The sequence below is a fragment of the Muntiacus reevesi genome, chromosome 18, assembly GCF_963930625.1.
Source record: "Muntiacus reevesi chromosome 18, mMunRee1.1, whole genome shotgun sequence".
NCBI lineage: Eukaryota > Metazoa > Chordata > Mammalia > Artiodactyla > Cervidae > Muntiacus > Muntiacus reevesi.
The window spans coordinates 38,924,131-38,943,378 of NC_089266.1; the positions used below are offsets into that span (position 1 = coordinate 38,924,131).

At 44.6% G+C, this 19,248-nt stretch overlaps 1 protein-coding gene across 1 annotated transcript in view; it reads right to left on the reverse strand.

Annotated features, from left to right (window-relative positions):
• Positions 1-4,294: 4,294 nt before the first annotated feature.
• Positions 4,295-19,248, reverse strand: part of RPA1 (replication protein A1) — a 44,357-nt gene continuing 29,403 nt past the window's right edge. The window contains exons 8-17 of the mRNA XM_065909951.1: positions 18,031-18,133; positions 16,731-16,799; positions 16,396-16,588; positions 15,763-15,902; positions 15,202-15,350; positions 12,829-12,961; positions 10,371-10,547; positions 9,717-9,824; positions 6,747-6,833; positions 4,295-5,297 (exon numbers count right to left, since the gene is read on the reverse strand). Coding sequence (XP_065766023.1) covers positions 5,193-5,297; positions 6,747-6,833; positions 9,717-9,824; positions 10,371-10,547; positions 12,829-12,961; positions 15,202-15,350; positions 15,763-15,902; positions 16,396-16,588; positions 16,731-16,799; positions 18,031-18,133 — 1,264 coding nt within the window. The 3' untranslated portion in view covers positions 4,295-5,192. The remainder of the gene's footprint in view (positions 5,298-6,746; positions 6,834-9,716; positions 9,825-10,370; positions 10,548-12,828; positions 12,962-15,201; positions 15,351-15,762; positions 15,903-16,395; positions 16,589-16,730; positions 16,800-18,030; positions 18,134-19,248) is intronic.

Genomic DNA, 19,248 nt, shown 5'->3' on the forward strand with positions numbered 1-19,248 from the left:
AGCCCTCCAGGCTCCTCTGGCAATGGGATTCTCCAGGCAAGAACACTAGAATGGGTTGCTATTTCCTTTTCCAAGGGATCTTCTTGATCCAGGGATAGAACCCACGTTTCCTGTGTCTCCTGCATTGGTAGGTGGATTCTTTTCCACTGCACCACCTGGGAAGAGTTACAGGCCTGGCAATAGTACAAGCAAATCCTTCTATACCAGCCATGGTCAAACATTACTTCCACAGGAACCCTGTTTCCTTTGCTGCTGCTGCTGCTGCTACTGCTAAGTCACTTCAGTCGTGTCCGACTCTGTGCGACCCCATCCCTGGGATTCTCCAGGCAAGAACACTGGAGTGGGTTGCCATTTCCTTCTCCAATGCACAAAAGTGAAAAGTGAACATGAAGTTGCTCAGCCATGTCCGACTCCTCGCCACCCCATGGACTGCAGCCTACCAGGTTCCTCCGTCCATGGGATTTCCCAGGCAAGAGTACTGGAGTGGGGTGCCATCGCCTTCTCCGTCCTTTGATGCTACTTAACTCTAATGGCATCTACGTAGCTTCATCTGCCAGTGGTGACTATAGAATGAATAGCTGTTAGCAGGGGTTGTACGCATTTTCCATTTAGATCAGACAGCCCCTGATCTAAATGAAGGCTACAATTTGTGAGTCTCAAATCACCTAATTCTTTGTGAAATTTTTTCTGATGACTTGAGTCTCCAGTGATCTCGCCATCTACTGAATTTTAATTTGAGTTGTGATACTACTACTTAGCCCCAAGCCTTGCTCCAAATAGACTGCAGTTCTTGGGGACAAGGTATTTTGACGTAAAGTCACCTAGGGGAATTCCCTGGTAGTCCAGTGGTTAGGACTCCATGATTTCACTGCTGAGGGCATGGGTTCAGTCCCAGGTCAGGGAAGTAGGCTGCCACAGGCCATGCGGTGTGGCCAAAAAAAAAGTCACCTAGAGGGAGAAAATGGCACAGGTGGTCAATGAAGACAGGTGCTATGTACTTTTCTCAATGACTCGAAACTGCCATCTCAAATATAATGAAAAGATTTTAAAAATCATTCCTTATTAGCTTTAGATAAGAAGCGGGTTAATTTGGGACTTCTCCGGTGGGCCAGTGGTTAAGAGTCTGAGCTTTCAAGGCAAAGGGTGCAGGCTCAATCCCTGGCTGGGGAACTAGGATCCCACATGTCGTACAGTGTGGCCAAAAAAAATTTTTTTTTTAAATCAGGTTGATTTATAAAGCAAGTCAGATGTGTTTCAAAAGGCCATTTCTAATAGAAAACAAGAGGATTCAGGCCTCTTCTTGGCCACAACCACATCCATGTGGTAGGGAGGAGGAAGCCACCATGGCTTCAGCCCTCTTCTCCCAAGTCAACCACCTGCTTTTGCTCCAGAGGATTCTAGTGCCTGCTCAAACCACCTGCCAGCTCTTGATGGTATACAAGAGGAGTTCAGTGGAGCTCTTACTGAACTAAGGCAAAGAAAGCACAATCAGATAAATGCACAGAATAAGAAGAGAGAGACACAGTCTCACCGTAGAGCAAAGGAGAATATTCTTGCCCATCAAAAGCTCAAAAGCTGAGTTTTTAAAATACAATGAGAAAGTATATGTATACCTAAAATTAATGGACTTCCCTGGTGGTCTAGTGGTTGACAGTTTGCCTTTCAGTGCAGGAGATGCAGGTTCAACCCCAGGCTGGTGAACTAAGATCCTACATGCCCCAACGCAAGTAGAAAAAGCCGGTGCACTGCCACGAGGACCCAATGCAGTCAAAAAAAGGAAACTAATGCAATGTTATATGCCAATTAGGTCTAAATAAAAATAAAACTTTAAAAGTTAGAAAATACGCACATCCGTTGGAGAACTGGCTCAATAAACCTAGCCATGCACACACATAGCCAAATGCCAATTAAAATTACCCAGATTTACAAAAAAATAATATAGATCTATTTTTACTGAAACAGGAAAGAGGTCCATTCTTTAGTGCTAGGAGCAAAGCATTACAGAATAATATGCATAATATAATCCCATTTTTAAGCTAAAACTATAATTACACACACACATGCAGGGAGAAAAGTAGTCAGCTATACAAGCAATTATTGCTGACAGGAGGGATTAAGGACAATTTTGTTTTTTCTTGTCTGCAGGTTATTTTTTCTACAATGAACATGGATTACTTGAGTTAAGAAATAATCAATGGTCCAAATGGTACCCATTCTTTTTTTTATTGACATTAACAATACTTATCAGCTTAATAATAAAACATACTCAGTTGGCTTCTTTTTCAAAACAATGAAAATTAAACATCTAAAGTCTTTTTTGAGAGGGAAAAAAAAAAGGTTATTCTCAAAAGTGTTTCTGAAAGCCATAGCTCTACCAGCAGAGTGGATTATAAAACTAAGAGCTAACAAACCACATAAAAGAGGGTGGGTGGGAGCCCTGGGGGGTGTGGGGGCGGATATCCTCTTTGAGATAAGGAAATAATCAATTTACTAGGGAGGAGTAGTGGGTTTCTAACAAGTGACAACATGAAGAGACTGAGCAACCAGTTTCATATTCTATAAATAAAATCTGAGAAGGCATATTGCCAAAGAAACATAAGTCAATATCTAAACCTTTATATACTGGGCTACCAAACTTCACTTTTAGACAGTATATTAATTATGTAGTCAATAACTATGGGTTTCATTAGGGTATTAAACACCATAATCGATATTATTTATACTTTTCGAAGATGGGCCACTCAGGAAAAAACATGGGGGAGGGGAAGTTTTTGATCCTGAAGTTCAGAAAGTCAGAATGAACACACCAGAGATTAGCAAGGCCTTAATGGAAAGCATAAAACACAGAAAATATGGACAGAAATCAGATTATTACCCTTTTCCCCCCCTGCCTCCATCACAATGAGACTGGAAGGGATCCAAGAGCCATTTAAAATAAAGACGAAATGATTAGATTTTTCCCTAATTGTCTAACGCTGATGTCATGGTGTACGCAAAATAAACATTGATCTCTAAGTGAAAGATGAGAAATAGAATATGAACAGCCTTTCGAGGTTAAACTATCTCCAAGAGAATTCTAAGAACTGTGGGCCAGAATCTATTTAGGCGACCCTCGGGGACCTGAGGCTCTTAAAAGCCTAACAGTGGAGCCAATTTCTGATGCTCCTCTGCCGGGGATCTGCCTTTTAGTGGGGAATCTGCTCGACACGCCCCTCGAGGGAGCCGCCCCATCTCAGAGCATCCCCCTGTGGGCGCCTAATCACATCCGCGGAGACGTGCTGGTGTCACCGCGTGGCCGTGGAGAACGCGCGGCGGCTGGTCCCGTGTTCCGGGAGGCGCGTCGGGGTCACGCTGGCCGTCGGTGCTCTTCGCGGGGTGGGAGCCGTGATGGGGAGAGGAGGGGATGCTGGGAGCGGTAGATATAAAAGACTGGTTACCAGGCTGAAAGCTAGATTGCCACTTCCAACCCACAATTTGTCAATCCACCATCGCGCTGAAGACTGTAATTTTCCAGTCAGCGCTTTACGAGCAAGGTCAGACAGAAAGGAGCTTCCGTAAAAAATCGCTGAGGCCTTGGCCGGAGAGTCAAGTGCGGCCCAGTGGCCATCTTCTTAGACTAGACCATGTCCAGACAATTAAGAGGGCCTGGGAGAAGGCCATCCTAGGTTCTGAGCCGTGGAAGTCATCCTGCCTGACGCCAGCTGGTTCCTCCCGGAAGAGGAAGGCTAAGGATGACAGGTAGGACGGGCTCACTCCCCAGGTCTAGAAAGGGCCTCCATGAGCCGGGCTCGCCAGATTAAAAACCAGAGCCCAGCACGACAGGAAGACTGCAATGCTGCCTGGATGCTTGGAGTGAGGTGTGCTGCAAACGCCAGACGAGGGGCTGCAGCGACCGGATAGATAATTAATATGATTAGGAACACACAGAGCAAGCATGTTCTTGCCGACTGAAAAGCCCAGTAGCATAATTACTGTTTTCTTACCAGCTCACTGTCTGTTCACATTTCAAAGCCTGGTTGGTGTTAAGACCGCTGTGTAAACATCAATAAAATCCCAAAGTGCCGGATCATCAGCATTCCGGGGCACAATGGCTTTTTGTTTTTGGTGTTTTCATTCTTTTAAAGATGCATTTCAAGGTTGCAGACATTAGGAAGAATGATCTCTATGCTTTGGATTAATCTTCGAGTTTGTAATGAGTTAACATCTCCCCCAAGTGAACATTTATTATGAAGGCTAATTAATTGCTTTCCAGTTACAAGAACCCTTTGCATTCAAAGAAAGTGGAATACATAAGCAGAGAATAAACTGTTTATTAAACAAGGCAACGGCAACAAAGGGCTTCTCCCTTCAGAATCTCTCCTATTTAATACAGCTTTAATCAAGAAAAGAAAACATACCAATGCAAGAAATATGTACAGGTAGAAAAGGCATACCAACAGAAATGCAACATTAATTGAAGGGGAGACGAAAGCGATGCTTTGTAGTTGCCGGGATGTCTCTAGGGGACAGCAAGTCAATGCTTATCAGCCTTCCTCAGAAGAGACCATTTTGATTAATATCAGACCCATCTGACTCAGTCTATTAAACCCTGAAGGAAGGATATTCTTCAGATATAAAAGATATGACTTTGATTAATAATTCTACCCTATTGCCATTCCAGGCATTAACAACTGTGTGGCCCCTCTAGAAAGGGAGCCTTTGAAATTGAGGAAGACAGGCTTCCTAAAACACTCAAGTTCCTCCACAAAACCACTTCTCGGCGCTCCCCCTTGGGAAGGGATCCAAGCTGAGAAGGTGTCACCACTGGAGAAGCGGGAACCCGACTTACATAATTTATTTCACTGTCTACAGACTGAGGGTCAATTACTCGTGACATAATTCCTGGTTGAAGATAATGAGATCTTAGTAAAATTGACAAAAGCCGAGACAGGGAGTGAGTGGTACTACGGTCCGCGCCACTGAGCCCGAGGTCTGACACAGTTCACACCACAGCCCCGCGAGCGTGCTTCCCTTTGCTGCCAGTGGATTCCCAGGTGTGACGAGAGGCGATGGCTTAGTTCGTGGCAGAGGGGCGCTCTGCACTGCTGTGGGTCAGGGCGGGGATGGGGGTGCAGGTGGAGGTCGGGGGTGGTGGGTGGGGGATTCGCTTTAGCCCTCTATCCACAAGCTCCTGCCCCATCGGCAGGCTCCTCTCACATCGCCGCGTTCCTCCTGATGTTCATGACCAGCCTTCTGCCGTATTCTCTGTAGTCCACAGGCTTCACGTCCACCACCGTGGCCTTAATTCGAGACTCATCCTTTGAAAAGAGAAGCACTATTTGTGAACGAAGAAACGCCTGTGGCCATGTTCCTGGTTTCAATGATCCCAACAGGAGAAAGCACAAAGACATGCTGGGTTCAGAGTCCCGTCAAGCCAGTAAAGCCGTGATGACGAGCGCCCAGGGCGGGGTTTCCGGTGGAACAAAGGCCTCCCTTCCACACAGGCCCCTGTACCTGTTCCTCATGGTCCCAGACACTCGGAAACCTAGACTCCAAGTGTGATGGACCGCAGAGGGCTCTTCAAGTTCAATCTGTTCTCTTTACAGAGAGAGAAACGGGAGCCCAGAGGAGACAGTGACTTGCTGAAGCCACACCTCGGGCTCCGGGAGCAGGCCGGGGGAGAGGAGACGTGCTCGCGGCAGAGGCTGAAGCCTGCCTTGGCCCGTCTCAGCCCCGCGCGAGGCGGCCTCACTGCCCTTCACCTCCCCTGTCCACGTCACACGGGGCCGAGCCACCCTTCCATCCCTCCCTCTCGACCACCCCCCACCCCACCCTGATACCGTACAGCTGACTTTGAGAGGCTCATTTAATGCTCACAAAACCAAACATAGCTGTTAGCAGGCATTAGGGTTAAGGCCTGACAGGAAAACAGAATGAGTAAACCCTGAAACAGCGAAGTTTTCTGCATTCTCCCGTCGCCCGTTCACTAGGTTGGACAGTGCCTTCAGAGGCAGACTGGGGTGAGGCCAGCTCAGGGCCTGCACAATCCAGCTCTGTACCTACAGAACCCAGTCAGATTTCTAAGCCTGGCTGAGCGCAGAGCTCTGAGGCTGAACTGCCTGCGTGCAATTATCAGCTCTGATACTTGCTAGCATATGAATTTAGGCAAGTTACTCAATTCTCCATATGCCTACAGCTTTTCACTGGCAAAACGGGGGGTAACAATGCCTCCTCCACGCAAGGTTACTGCCAGCATGAATGGAGACAAGGTATGCATGCAAAGGGTGTGGAACAGGATCTGGCAGATAGTAAGTACTCAATAAAGGCTGTTTTTTCATGATTTTACAATTGTATGATGTTATGAGCAATTAAAGGAATTTTCAAGGTAATTTTAACCACATGTGGTCTTTCTCTCACATACTGACTTTAGAACCCGAACCATGTGGAAGATGTGGGTCCATTTTGTCAGGACACAAACCAAAATCCCCCAGGTTTAACTGAAAAGGCCACACAGCATGTTTCCCTTGGATGTTAATACTGGACAAGAGCCTTAACCTCTCTCTTGGTCTGTTTGCTCATTTGAAAACAGAGCTGATAACAGTACCCCAATGTTGTTGTGACTCAGTGAGTAGTAAACGCAGGGTGTTAAGTGTTGGGTCTGGAACACAGTAAGCGAGGAGCTGACAGCTAACGCTGTAATGGGGTTGTGGGTGACAAATAGCTGTTCTATGCTGCTACCCTCACGCACCACGGGTGACGTTACTTACATTGTAGGTCTCCAGTTTGACCCTGATCCTGAACGTAAAAGATCGAAAGTTGGCATTCTGGAAAACTTCCTCAAATGCTTGCTCGTTCTGCAGAAACAAAACGTAAAACTGTAGGAATGGAAACTACCAGATCACCTGAAAATATCTGTATGGTTTTTGAAAAGACTTGGAGAAAAATCTCTGAGAAAATGATCACCTCCCAGTGGCTTGAAGTTTCTTAGGAATGACTAATATATAGGTGACATATCATCGCATAAAACTGTTTAGGTAGAATTTTATTAAAAATTAAAATATTCTACCTAGAGTACTCAATTTCATACAGACAGAAAATGGAATGATGGCTGCCAGGGGCAACAGAGAGTTAGTGCTTGATGGGCACAGAGTTTCAGCCGAGGAGGATGAAGAAGTCCTACAAGCTGGATGGTGGCGGCAGCTGCACAACATGAAGGTATTTTAATGCCGCTGAACTTACATACTTGGGCTTCCCTGGTGGCTCAGCTGGTAAAGAAGCCGCCTGCAATGCAGGAGACCTGGGTTCAATCCCCAGGTTGGGAAGATTCCCTGGACAAAGGAAAGGCTACCCATTCCATATCCTGGCCTGGAGAATTCCATGGACTGTACAGGCCATGCAGCTTCCCTGGTGGCTCAGACGGTAAAGTGTCTGCCTGTAATGCGGGAGACCTGGGTTCAATCCCTGGGTCAGGAAGATCCCCTGGAGAAGGAAATGGCAACCCACCCAGGTACTCTTGCCTAGAAAATTCCATGAATGGAGAAGACTGGTAGGCTATAGTCCATGGGGTTGCAAAGAGTCAGACATGACTGAGCAACTTCACTGGTTCACTGGTATAGTCCATGGAGTCGCAAAAGAGTTGGACATGACTGAGCGACTTTCACTCACTCACAATGATAAATTTTATGTATATTTTATCACAATAGAAAAAAACTGAAATACTCTTAGGAAACACATTTCTAAACTTTCAAAATCTGTGATGGAATAGATCTGAGGCTCAGAATCTTCAGAACAAATTAAGAATGGGTGAGGACTCAGGAAAAAAGTTCAAGTTGTCATATATACATTATTTCAGCCTCTGGATTTACAGATGTGGTAAAGTGAAGAAGGCAGGAGAAGCAGGCAAAGGTTAGGGAAGAAGTTTAAAACCCACAGTTCTCTCTCTTTTACTGGCCTCTCAGATACTATTTGATTAAGCTTCTGAATTAAGAAAATAAAAAAGTCTGGTAAACGGAGGGATTAGAGAAAGCATTTTACACAAATATGCATAAAATAAATGTACAAGAACTTTTAATAAAATTAATAGTTCATATCAGTCAAGTATTATTTGCAAGCCACTTGGAACATGAAAATAGCTTTGCTATATATAGAATTCTTTGTATAAAGGTTACTACACACACACACAGTCCTCAGGCTTTTGGGTATGTAAATAAAACAATGTGTTAAACCTTCAGAAAATTGTACCAGCTGCCATCATTCTTTCAAGATTAGTGAAAGCATGGAGCGCATACTCCAAGAATATTATGATTCCTGAGGGGAGAGTTTCTATATGTCCTCATTCACTGGCAGTAAAACCAGTCAAATGTAATAAGCCCATAAAAAATCCTGAAAGGCTGCCTCGAGCCTTAAAAGCTGATATGAAAATAGAGGACCAGGCAAAACAGATAAAAGATACCATCATACTTTAAAGTCAATTCCAGTTATTTCTGTAAAAGGGCTTGTTGGGATTATTTTCAGAGAGCTCGTGGACAATTTCAAAGAGACAAAAGGGCAGAGCTAAATGAACAGAATAGAAGACAGGAAAGAAAAAAAAACACACACCAAAACAAATGACAAATCCTTTTCTGCTACTGGCTTTTACAAGTATCCTAACCGATTTGGAGGACAATAGGGGAGAAAAATCTATAGACAGATACTAATTTGTGTGGCCCGGAAACTATAGCTTTTATTGGTCTTTATATGTTTTATCTGAGCAAACATCTTTCTTAACTTTAGGATAATTAGTATCTAGTCCTTGAACTAAACAAAACTACTATGTGAACATACTCTTATAGAAATGAAATGGAGCAAGTGACCTTGGAAAGAAAGTTACTTTGTAAGAACACATCTGACAACATGAAATAAGCATATACCTTACACTTGAATTTAAACCGGGATTTGACTCAAGTTTTCAGAGAAGTGTTTATCACTTTAAAAAGGCACATCGAATAAAGAGATGGTACGGATACACAATGGAACGCTACACAGCCATGAAAAAGAATGAAGCAATACCATTTGCAGCAACACAGACACAGCTAGAGACTATCCTACTAAGCAAAGTCAGACAAAGACAAACACCACAGAACATTACTTACACGTGGACTCTATGACATGTGGAAAATATGGCACAAATGAACCTATCTAGGAAGCAGAAACAGACTCAAGACACAGACAACAAACTTACGGTTATCAAGGTGGGGGTGGGGGAGTGAGTGGAGAGGAATGGACTGGGAGCTTGGGGTTGGTAGATATAAACCATCACATACACAATGGGTGGGTAACAGGGTCCTACTGTGAAGCACAGGGAACTATTCACCATCCCATTATGGTGATGGGGAAATAATGGGGAAAACATAATGGACTTAAAGTTTATTACTACAGACTCAAAAAAAAAAAAGCTTACTTCAGAAGATACTTCCAGATCTCAAGTGACTGCGGGCACACCAACTCTTAGAAACAGGAGGAAAAAGTGCTTTCTACTTACAAAGTGCTGTTTTTAAAGAATTTTATACACATTACTTCATCACCTCATTGTTAACACATCCAAGGTGGACACAATTAGAATCAGATGAGCTCTCATAGTCAGCAGTGAGAGACGCTATACAACACCCACCAGCAATAGACCAAAAATCATCAGACCAAAAAGAATTAAGTGTTACAGCATGGGAACTACTACAGTAATAATACAGGACATGGCCGACCTTCTCTTTTAATTCCCCGAGATAAGCAGTGCTTTGTCCAAGGATGGCCTCTGCAGACTCCTGGAAACACGTGACCCACTGATTCTCTTGAAAATCTGCAATATTGACCTAAAAGACACAACTTCACATCATTACACCAAAGAAGTAACAAAAGGAAGACACACTAAGGAGACTGAGAGATTGACTTTTTCCACTCGTTAAGAGAGTTTCTAGGGGAAAAAGCCGATTCCACTAAATAGCTATGTTCTTTCCAAAGAATGTAAAAAGTTATCCAAGAGAGAAGTTCAAAATGTTAAGTGTGGATCACAGCAGGAACGTGATGTGGTGTGGATGTGTGATTTCAGTTCTCGGGAGATAAAGCCCAACAAAAATCGCCTTCAGATGCAGGATCCGGGCACACTGGACTCAGTGGCCCTCCAGCTGCAATGGCCTTTGGACTAAAGGTTTTGAATGAGCCTCCAATGTGTTCTGCATTTTAAATTGTACACCCTTCAGTCACCAGGAGGCGTTCCACACGACGGCTCTTAGTCACTGCTGAGTATCCCAGGCAATCTGAAAGCCTGAATTAAGAGACAAGCTAGTCTCCACAGTGCCGGGAACTTCGCAGGAGCTCAACAAACACCAGAGCAGTCCTTGTTCACCCATTCTACTTACTGCCAGAATCATGCGGTACTTGAAATTGGGGAATTCACTGTCACACTTCTCGCAGCGGTACAATCCGTTCTGCTGGTCAATCACTTTCTTGTTGCAATCCTGAGTTGGGCAGGCCTGGTACATACAGTTTTCTTTGCGAAGATACACCACAGTTGCCACAGAGCTAAAATAGTCAGGCTTCAGGAGAAAAGAGTGATGTGAGGCAAAGAACACAGACCAAAGTTCAGGACTGGACTTGCCCTGACATATAAGGGGTAAGTGTTTGTGTATTCTCACAATGTGATTACAAGGGATAATTTATTCTATAGTTTCAGAAGTTACTTGGGCTGACTACAACATCTAGAAGGGTAATAAACCAAGTTTAAAGCATACTACTCCTTAATAATAAAGAAGTTAATTCTAAACTGTGCTGTGCTAGTCGCTCAGTCGTGTCTGACTCTGTGACCCCATGGACTAGCCCACCAGGCTCCTCTGTCCATGGGGATTCTGCAGGCAAGAATACTGGAGTAGGTTGTCATGCTCTCTTCCAGGAGATCTTCCCAACTCAGGGATCAAACCCAGGCCTCTTGCATTGCAGGTGGATTCTTTGACTGTCTGGGCCACCAAGCAAGTCCTTAATTCTAAATTAGACTAAACTAATAGAAATAGACTGAATTTGGGGGAATGAAATAGACTATATGAAAGAAAAAGACTTCAAGAAATCTTGATCTTGTTGCTCCTGTTCCTCTGCCCCTCTGAAGGTCACAGAACCAGGAAATACAGAGCGACACAGTGAACTCAGACATAGTTATCTTCAACCGCTCCTCCCGTGTTAAAAACAATAGCAGTGATTTCAAGCATCTAGATTCAACTTTGTCTTTGGTCAACAAGCATTTTCTGTAAAAAGCCAGACAGTATCTATCTCAGGCTTTACAAGCCATCGGGTCAGACTCGCCCTGCTGCTGGGGTGCAAGACCATCCACAGACAGTCTAGAGGTGAGAGCGGGTGGCTGATTCCAATGCATTTGTGTTTACAATAGGCGGCAGGCTAGATATGGCCCGTGGGACCCCTGGTCTAAGTCATCAAGTTCAGTAGAATGCAAAGACTGAACAAGCGCCTTCCAAGTGGAGACGTCACTGCTAAGTAAATGTGGCAAGGACCAAGTCACAAGCGTAGGCTTTCTGTTGCTGCTATTTGCTTTGCCTTTTAACTGTAATGGAAAGGATACAGGATGAATAATTTGGGGGGGGGGGTGCAGTTCCTCTGGGTGTACTCTGAACTCAGGGTCAGATGAATTCTCACTCTAAAAGGCTCTAGAGCAGCGGTCCCCAACCTTTTCGGCACCAGGGACCGTTTTGGTGGAAGACTATTTTTTCCACGGACAGGATGATTCAATGTGAGCAACAGGAAGCAGCCCATTTCCGGCTGTGTGGTCCGGTTCCTGACAAGCTGTGGATCAGTACTGGTCTGTAGCCCAGGAGCTGGGGACTCCTGTTCTTCTGAAGAGGAGTCTTCCAGGAGAATGCCTGAAGGGTTTTTCTGTATTTCCAGGTAAGGGCCCAATTCAAAGTGTGACTTGAAAGTTTGGGTGTGAATAGGTACTCTCTAGGCCTGATTCCTTGCTACCTACTGTCTACCCTTAGGTCTAAGAAACTGGTTGACAAGAAAACCCAGGATGACAGACATCTGCCCAATGTTTAAGTCTCAGGACATTGTGTAGCAGCATTATGAGTTGCAGTCATTGACAATGATGGATAAGAAAGTATTGTGGAATGAGACAGTAAGGAATAAAAACCATATTGTACAATATGAAAATAATAAAGCAGGAATTACTGGTTGTGGGAGCATAAAGGAGAAATAAATGATTTAAATCTTGAACTGCTGACAGAATACAGATGCAGAGCAAAATGGGGGGTGGGGATCATTAAACACAAACATTGAAAGGGAAGTTGCAACTCCAGTCAAATACCAGTCAATTCCTGTCAGAGAATTCCAGGGGTGCTCAGCCCCCAAGAGGTTAATCCTCTATAGCCAGTGAGGGTACACGTGAATCACTCCATGTCTGACGCTGTAACTCACTAATGTTCATTGTGAGCTGTAATCTCAAAAGCTGCCTTTCTGGTCTGCAGGCATTTCAGTTTGCAGGAACAATCACAGAAAAGGAATATGGACCTGAACGCGGTTCATGTTAATACACAACTTGATTACTACTACTTCGTTAAGATCCCTCCAAGAACTATACAACTCTCTAAGTCAGAGCTCTGAGCATCTTTTTGCCTCAACTGACCTGAGGAATATAACATACTCCTATTCGAAAGCATGGCTCCCTCACTCTGGCTGGCCTCCTCAACCATCACCCAGGTAAGAATCATAGCTCTGGATTAAGGTCTAACAGCTGGTTATCAGAAATTGGATCTGAAAACTCATCCTCTTGCACATTCTACATGCTTTTGTGGAGAAAGTTAGGAATGCAGATACCTTGTCGCCTTGGCCCAGGTTCTCTGACTTGACCTCATATAAAGTTTTCCAGTTGGTGTTGCTCCCACCTGCTCCTCCACTCTTTAGATCAGAGATGGAAATGCCATCTAAGGCTTGTCCTTCTGAGTCAAACCTGAAAAACAAAGAATAACAGGCACTTTATACGCATATTGAATGTGATACTTGTTTCTATATGCCAGGTACAGGCTATTTGCTCCCCACCCAACTTTTCACAGGTCATGGCCAAGTGGGGCTGAGGGTAGCATCTTCCTCATTGTATCTCAAGTCTACTGAAGAAATGGAGTGACCGCTTTTAAATCTCAATTGCTCTGACGCCTCCCAGTGGTCACGAAAGACAGTGCCAAACTACCACAGAACCTTTTCTTAAATTAGCCTTGCTATCAACACAGGCCAGACGGCCCAAGTGCCTAAAAAAACAGTAACCTGGAAAGTCAACAACAAAACAAGCAACCATGGAGAGCCCTGGTGTAGATGCCAAAATGGAAGTTGAAATTACATTATGTTAAATTATTATAAGGTTGATCACATTATCAGCTAATATGAAGGAAAGGACACGCAAGGGGAGTGTCAGAAACACACTGTGTCAGGAAAGAGGCAATCTGAGATTAAAAACACACCAATGTCACCCAAAAGGAGGATAACTAAAAGTAACCACATACAGAAAAGGCCCCATAAAATGAGAGCATGGGACAGAATGGATGCTGCCCTAAGCTGCAGACAATTGCCTTTTTGTTCCGTCAGGTAAGCGGCTAAATTCGTCACAGAGGCACAGCAAGGTCCGTAAATCTGTTTCACCTCGACTAGCAACACAAGTTTACAGTTTCAAAAACTCCGAGGAGACATTTGCCACCAAAGACAGCTCATCAGGAGTCAACAGAGCAGGGACAGAGGCAGCCCTTCTTAGAGCAGAAACTCCACACTGCTGCAGCCGAGATCCAGACACCTCCAGACCTTGCGGGGGGGGGGGGGGGGGGGGGGGGGGGCGGACACACCGGGCTCCTTTCTGACCAACGCCAAGCTGCCTTATTCAAGGGACAGACATGTCTTTTTATGTTGACTGGGATCACAGTGATCAACAAATAAACTATGAAGACCTTAATGTGGGCAATTAACCTGCAGTTGTTCGCCAGAGCCTGATGGGAAATCAAGCAGTAAGGACAAACCAAAGCCGTGGTTCCTTCTGGTCAGCTTGTTAATGAATGGGCCCCACGCTATAATGCAAAGCCAGCTACCAGAAAAGCTAAACATGGATCCACATGGATCACATGCACAAGGCTGGCTTAAGCGACATGGTCATGCCAGTAGATGTGTCACATGTGTCAGTCACTCAGTCATGTCCAACTCTTTGCGACCCCATGGGCTGTAGCCCACCAGGCTCCTCCTCTGCCCAGGGGATTCTCCAGGCAAGAATACTGGAGTGGGTAGCCATTTCTTTCTCCAGGGGATGTTCCCAACCCAGGGATCAAACCCAGGTCTCCTGCATTGCAGGCAGATTCTTTACCGACTAAGCCACCACCAGGGAAGCCTTAGATGTGTCATGAAACTATTCAAATAGTAGTGCTACTGGTTCACATTAAGCTCAAACAAAAGTGGGGAGCATGTAATACGAGCCAATTCTCTAGTCACTCAAACCCTAAGACATGGTTGGAAATCAACACCCACCTACCCCCACCCTGTGACCTGCAGCTACACATATTATAAGCTTAAGCGAGTTCCAGAGCTTTTTTTCCCTGACCACGTCAATGCTTGCATACCAGGTTTCAGTTTGAAGTGCTCTATTGAGGCAGAGTTTTAACACCCTAAATAGCTAGACACAGTGAGATTTTAGTATGTTCTCCTCATTCCCTGAGTGCTTTGTGAATAGCAACATACTGCCCACAAAAGCCCATTGTGCCCACCGCACTCGATCAGAGTGTGAAAGCACACTAGAAGATGCGATCAGCACCGGCGTCTAGACAGAACAAGAACGCCTACCCCCCCACCCCGCAGAGACCCACAGCTTTGAGCCTTGAAATGAAAGACACCTCCACTCACGGAGCTCCAGCACAAAGCTGCTACAGCCCGTCTTTACCTGCTTCGCAGGATCAAGGTCGGCGGGCAGCGTTCCTGTCCTAATTGCTCCCTGTGACTCTCCAGGTTTGTCATGGGATTACAGGTTTGTCAGTTTAAGGGCTTTAGAGCCATCCTCTCAGAAGGCATAATGCCTCCAAGAAATATAGGAACTGCTCCATTTAGTAACAGAGCCCTCTGCTTGGCAGACAGATCACATGCTGATTGTAGGAACCAAAAGAACCAGTTCTTCTCCAAGCCCAGGTTCAAACAGCCCCTGTGTTGAGCCCCATAAAAACCTACCATCCACGAAGCTTATAGGCCTCTGGGATGTCAGGGTTCACAATGATGGTGCTTGAAGACAGTACAGAGAGGCTCCGTCCACCAAAATCAGAAACTCTGGCTCCTTTAATGGCCATCACGGGTTGTCTAGAACCATCAAATTTATCAGCCTGCATAACAACACGAACAACAAGCAAACAAGTGTCAATAGCAGGAAGAACACAAAGTTTTTTTTATAAAAAACAAAGCAAACAGCCAAAAGTAGAGTGAATGCAATAAAGACTACATGGGCTCCATACAAGATAACCTCACACACAAGAACCTGCTCAGAGATGCATCAAAACTAACCAAGAGTGAGAGCAAAGAGCAAATTTCACTATGTAAAACCTAAACCAGAGCAAATCTCACAGAAGTAAATCATGAAAGCTTTCAAACATTCCCCAGAGAGCCCAAACCTTCACGAGGAAGGGTCTATCTACCCAGCCGACATGGCCAACGCCCCACAGCTCCCGAGGCAAGGCCACCACCCAGGAAGCTCTTTGTGTCCCCCACACACTCCCGCCACTCAATGCGAGCACTTACATCATCTCCCCACAGGGTAGCGTTCACCACTTTCCCTGACATATCCATCAGATAGATATTTCTCTTCGAGACTTCTCTGTTGTTAGACTTCACTATGATTTTTGTGACATCTTCGTAGTTCTTGCAGATACCGATTATGTCTAAGACACAAGCACGGTGTTTTAGTAAGAAACGGTCAAGGGTTTCCCTGGTGGCTCAGCGGTAAAGAATTTGCCTGCCAATGCAGGAGACATGGGTTTGATCCCTGGTCTGGGAAGATCTTACATGCTGCAGAGCAACTGAGCCCAAACGCCACAACTACAGAGTCTGTGCTCCAGAGCCCCGTGAGCCACCGACTACTGAAGCCCGCACGCCCTAGAGCCCGCGCTCTGCGGCAAGAGAAGCCACTGCCATGCAATGAGAAGCCCACACATGGCAACTAGAGAGTAGTCCTCACGTTCTGCAACGAGAAAAAAGCCTGCGCAGCAATTAAGATCCAGCACAGCCAAAAATAAACAAAATTAAAAAGATGGTCGAGACTCTCGTGACAGCACAACCAAAAGTGAAACAGCAAGCACTCGTCTCATGCCTCCCCCATGTGTGGAGCAAACAAGACTAATGATGGCCACTCTTGGTTCTCACGCACAGACTTACCTACAAGCGAGTCTTTAGATTTGCTCTCCAGGTCGCCAATCCCCGTGAAATCAAACTGAACTGTGGGTAAGTGATGACCGTCTTCACAGGGCATGACAGAAGTTTCACTGTTGAAGGTCATCTCGTAGTCGTTTTTGACAGCTGTGAATTGTTTGTTGGCGATCTTCAGGGTGCCTTTAGAGAAGTAATAGACCTGCAAAAGAAGCCAAGCTATGGAACGTGGGATGTGCCATCAAATCAGGCCTTCACCATCACACTGCTCTCCAAAGGACAGCAGTCCCCACGTCCCCACCCCATCACTTGGCCATTTCTGGTCTAGATGCCACGCTGCGTACCTTGTTCACGTCAATAAGGGGGAAAAACTTGTCCGCTTGTTCATTGAAAGCAGTCGCTCTGATTTCACCCTGCAGAAGCGTGTAAGAGAGAGCAGCTTAGAACTATGGAGCTCTGGTTTTGCCAGTGAAAAATGGGACACTTTGGTGTCAAGATGACATCTTTGAAACAGTAGAACAGTCAATATAGAAGACATATAGTTCACAGCCACGCATTCAAGTTATTAACTCCAGCGAAACAATCCAGGTTTAACTAGCTGATCCCCATTATTGGGCTTCATTAAACCTCACGTTAGAAACCTTAAAAAATGTATTTTGAACATGAGTGACATTACTAGAGCCCCCAGGGAAGTGTGCTGGGCCACCGTGATTCACCAGCTTCCCTCGCATTTGCACCGATCAAGGAATTACTTCATACTTGAGAGTCACTGCCAAAAATGTTAAAATAAATCACACTTTTCAGGTTGCTCGTGATTGGATTTTCACTTGTATTTTCCTGTTAGTCAAAATGCTACAGATGGAGAAGAAACTTAAATTAACAGCTGAATTTTTAGCCAACTGACAGATGAGACCAATAACTTGGTTTAAAAAAGTTGGATTCTGACACAGTCAATACATTGGTGGTGTTATCCCATCTTCAAAAAAAACCAGAAACAAATAAAAAAAAACCCCAACTATTTTTTTCTGCCCTCTTCGAGGTTTGAACAAATAGGAAATATACAGTCGTTTGAAAAGAATGCTTGAAGTATACACTAGGGATTATAAGTAAAATGAATGGACAGACATATAGCATGACAAGATCCTTGTCGAGATGCCACTACTTGGATTGTTCATCCCTCCATCATGGTTTGGTTTCGTTTACATGAGGCACAGGAAGTCTGCGCTGCCAGAATGCAACTCTCGCAAAACCAACTGCTTATCACTTGTCAAGGCCACCGCGTGCCTTCTGTTGTGGCCCAGGGCTCTGTGCGGCTCCCAAGGAGACCTCACCTCCTGGGGCTTTGACTAAGCCTCCTGGCAAATCAGATAACGTCTCTGATTTCCCCTGCCCGTGAGGCTACTCACATTTAGAAAACCACTGTCAACTGCTATAAATGCTTCCGTCTGAGACCAAGGATTTTACGTATGACTTAACCCTTTGCCCCCAGACGGCATGAGAAGATTACAAGAGAGGAAAAACAGCAACAAGAAGCATGTTTCTTCTTGGCCTACTGTTATCCTTCACCTCATGGGCCTGCACAGAGGTGAGCCCTCTGTTTCCCAGAGCTGAGGACTCCTCTTTCCCCACCCGACAGATACTCACACTCTCATCAACCAGTTCTATGGAAAAAAGCTTCCCTTCCCCTCGGGAGTTGCTCCAGGTACGGATCTGACTTTTGTTGGTGACACGAGCACAAATAGTCCACCTAAAAACCAAAAATGGATAATCTTAGTGTCGGGAGTCTTACTTGGGAAAGATCTGAAGTGTTCCCTCCCTATTATCTTCTTAGAGTCTTTCTTACCTTATGCATATTCTATTTTCCAGGGGAAGCTGTATTTTAATCCAGCTAATTAAAACCCCAGGATGACATCCAGGTTTGACAGTTTATAGAATAAGCAAATAGTAAAACACACAAGGTTATTTAACACTGACTCATTCTCCTGTCAAATAAGTAAATTTATAAACGCTTTCTCTTCTCCAAAAGGCATCACCAAGGCAACACTATCCCCTTAATGAAAGGTTCTAAGCTAGAAAATGCAGTAATACCAGCAATTATATTTTGCCGCTATTTTCAATTATAGGAACTGATATAACTGATGTCAAACTTCTGTCTCACTTCCAGCGCACATGGAATGTAAACACAAGGGTATGGAACATGGTGTTGGTTAAGCCACCATAAGAAAACACTCTCAGGCACTATGATTTTAGACAGAAGCCATTGGAAAGGTGGGGGAGGCGCAAGGTCTGACATCCAGTCCTGGTGCCCATCCCATGAGTAGCTGCTGGACACATTAGTTACCCTATTCCGTCATTTCACAGGGGAACAGACCTTCTTCACATTGCCAAGAACTGAAGAATAAATAAGTAAATAATATCTGAAAGAATTCTGAAAAGAGCACTCACTAATTTTCAACTGCTAAAATTTTTAATGGAAAGAAATCATATAAAAGAAGTATCTGTTCAGTTTATATGAATACAGTTGACACAAACACACAGATTCTTTTAAGCCAACCAAATTGTAGTAATAATTTTTGGACTGAAAGTCATCTATTTATTTGATGAGAAAATGAAATGCCTTCTGAATTAGAATGAAGATTATTTTTACTCTTAAGACTATCAACTAGTTCTTAAAACTCTGTTGTTGCTGTTTAGCAACAAAATCATATCTGACTCTTTGCAACCCCATGGACTGTAGCTCCCCAGGCTCCTCTGTCCATGATATTTCCCAGGCAAGAATACTGGAGTGGGTTGCCATTTCCTTCTCCAGGGATCTTCCAGGGACTGAACCCACGTCCATGTCTCCTGCATTGGGAGTCAGAT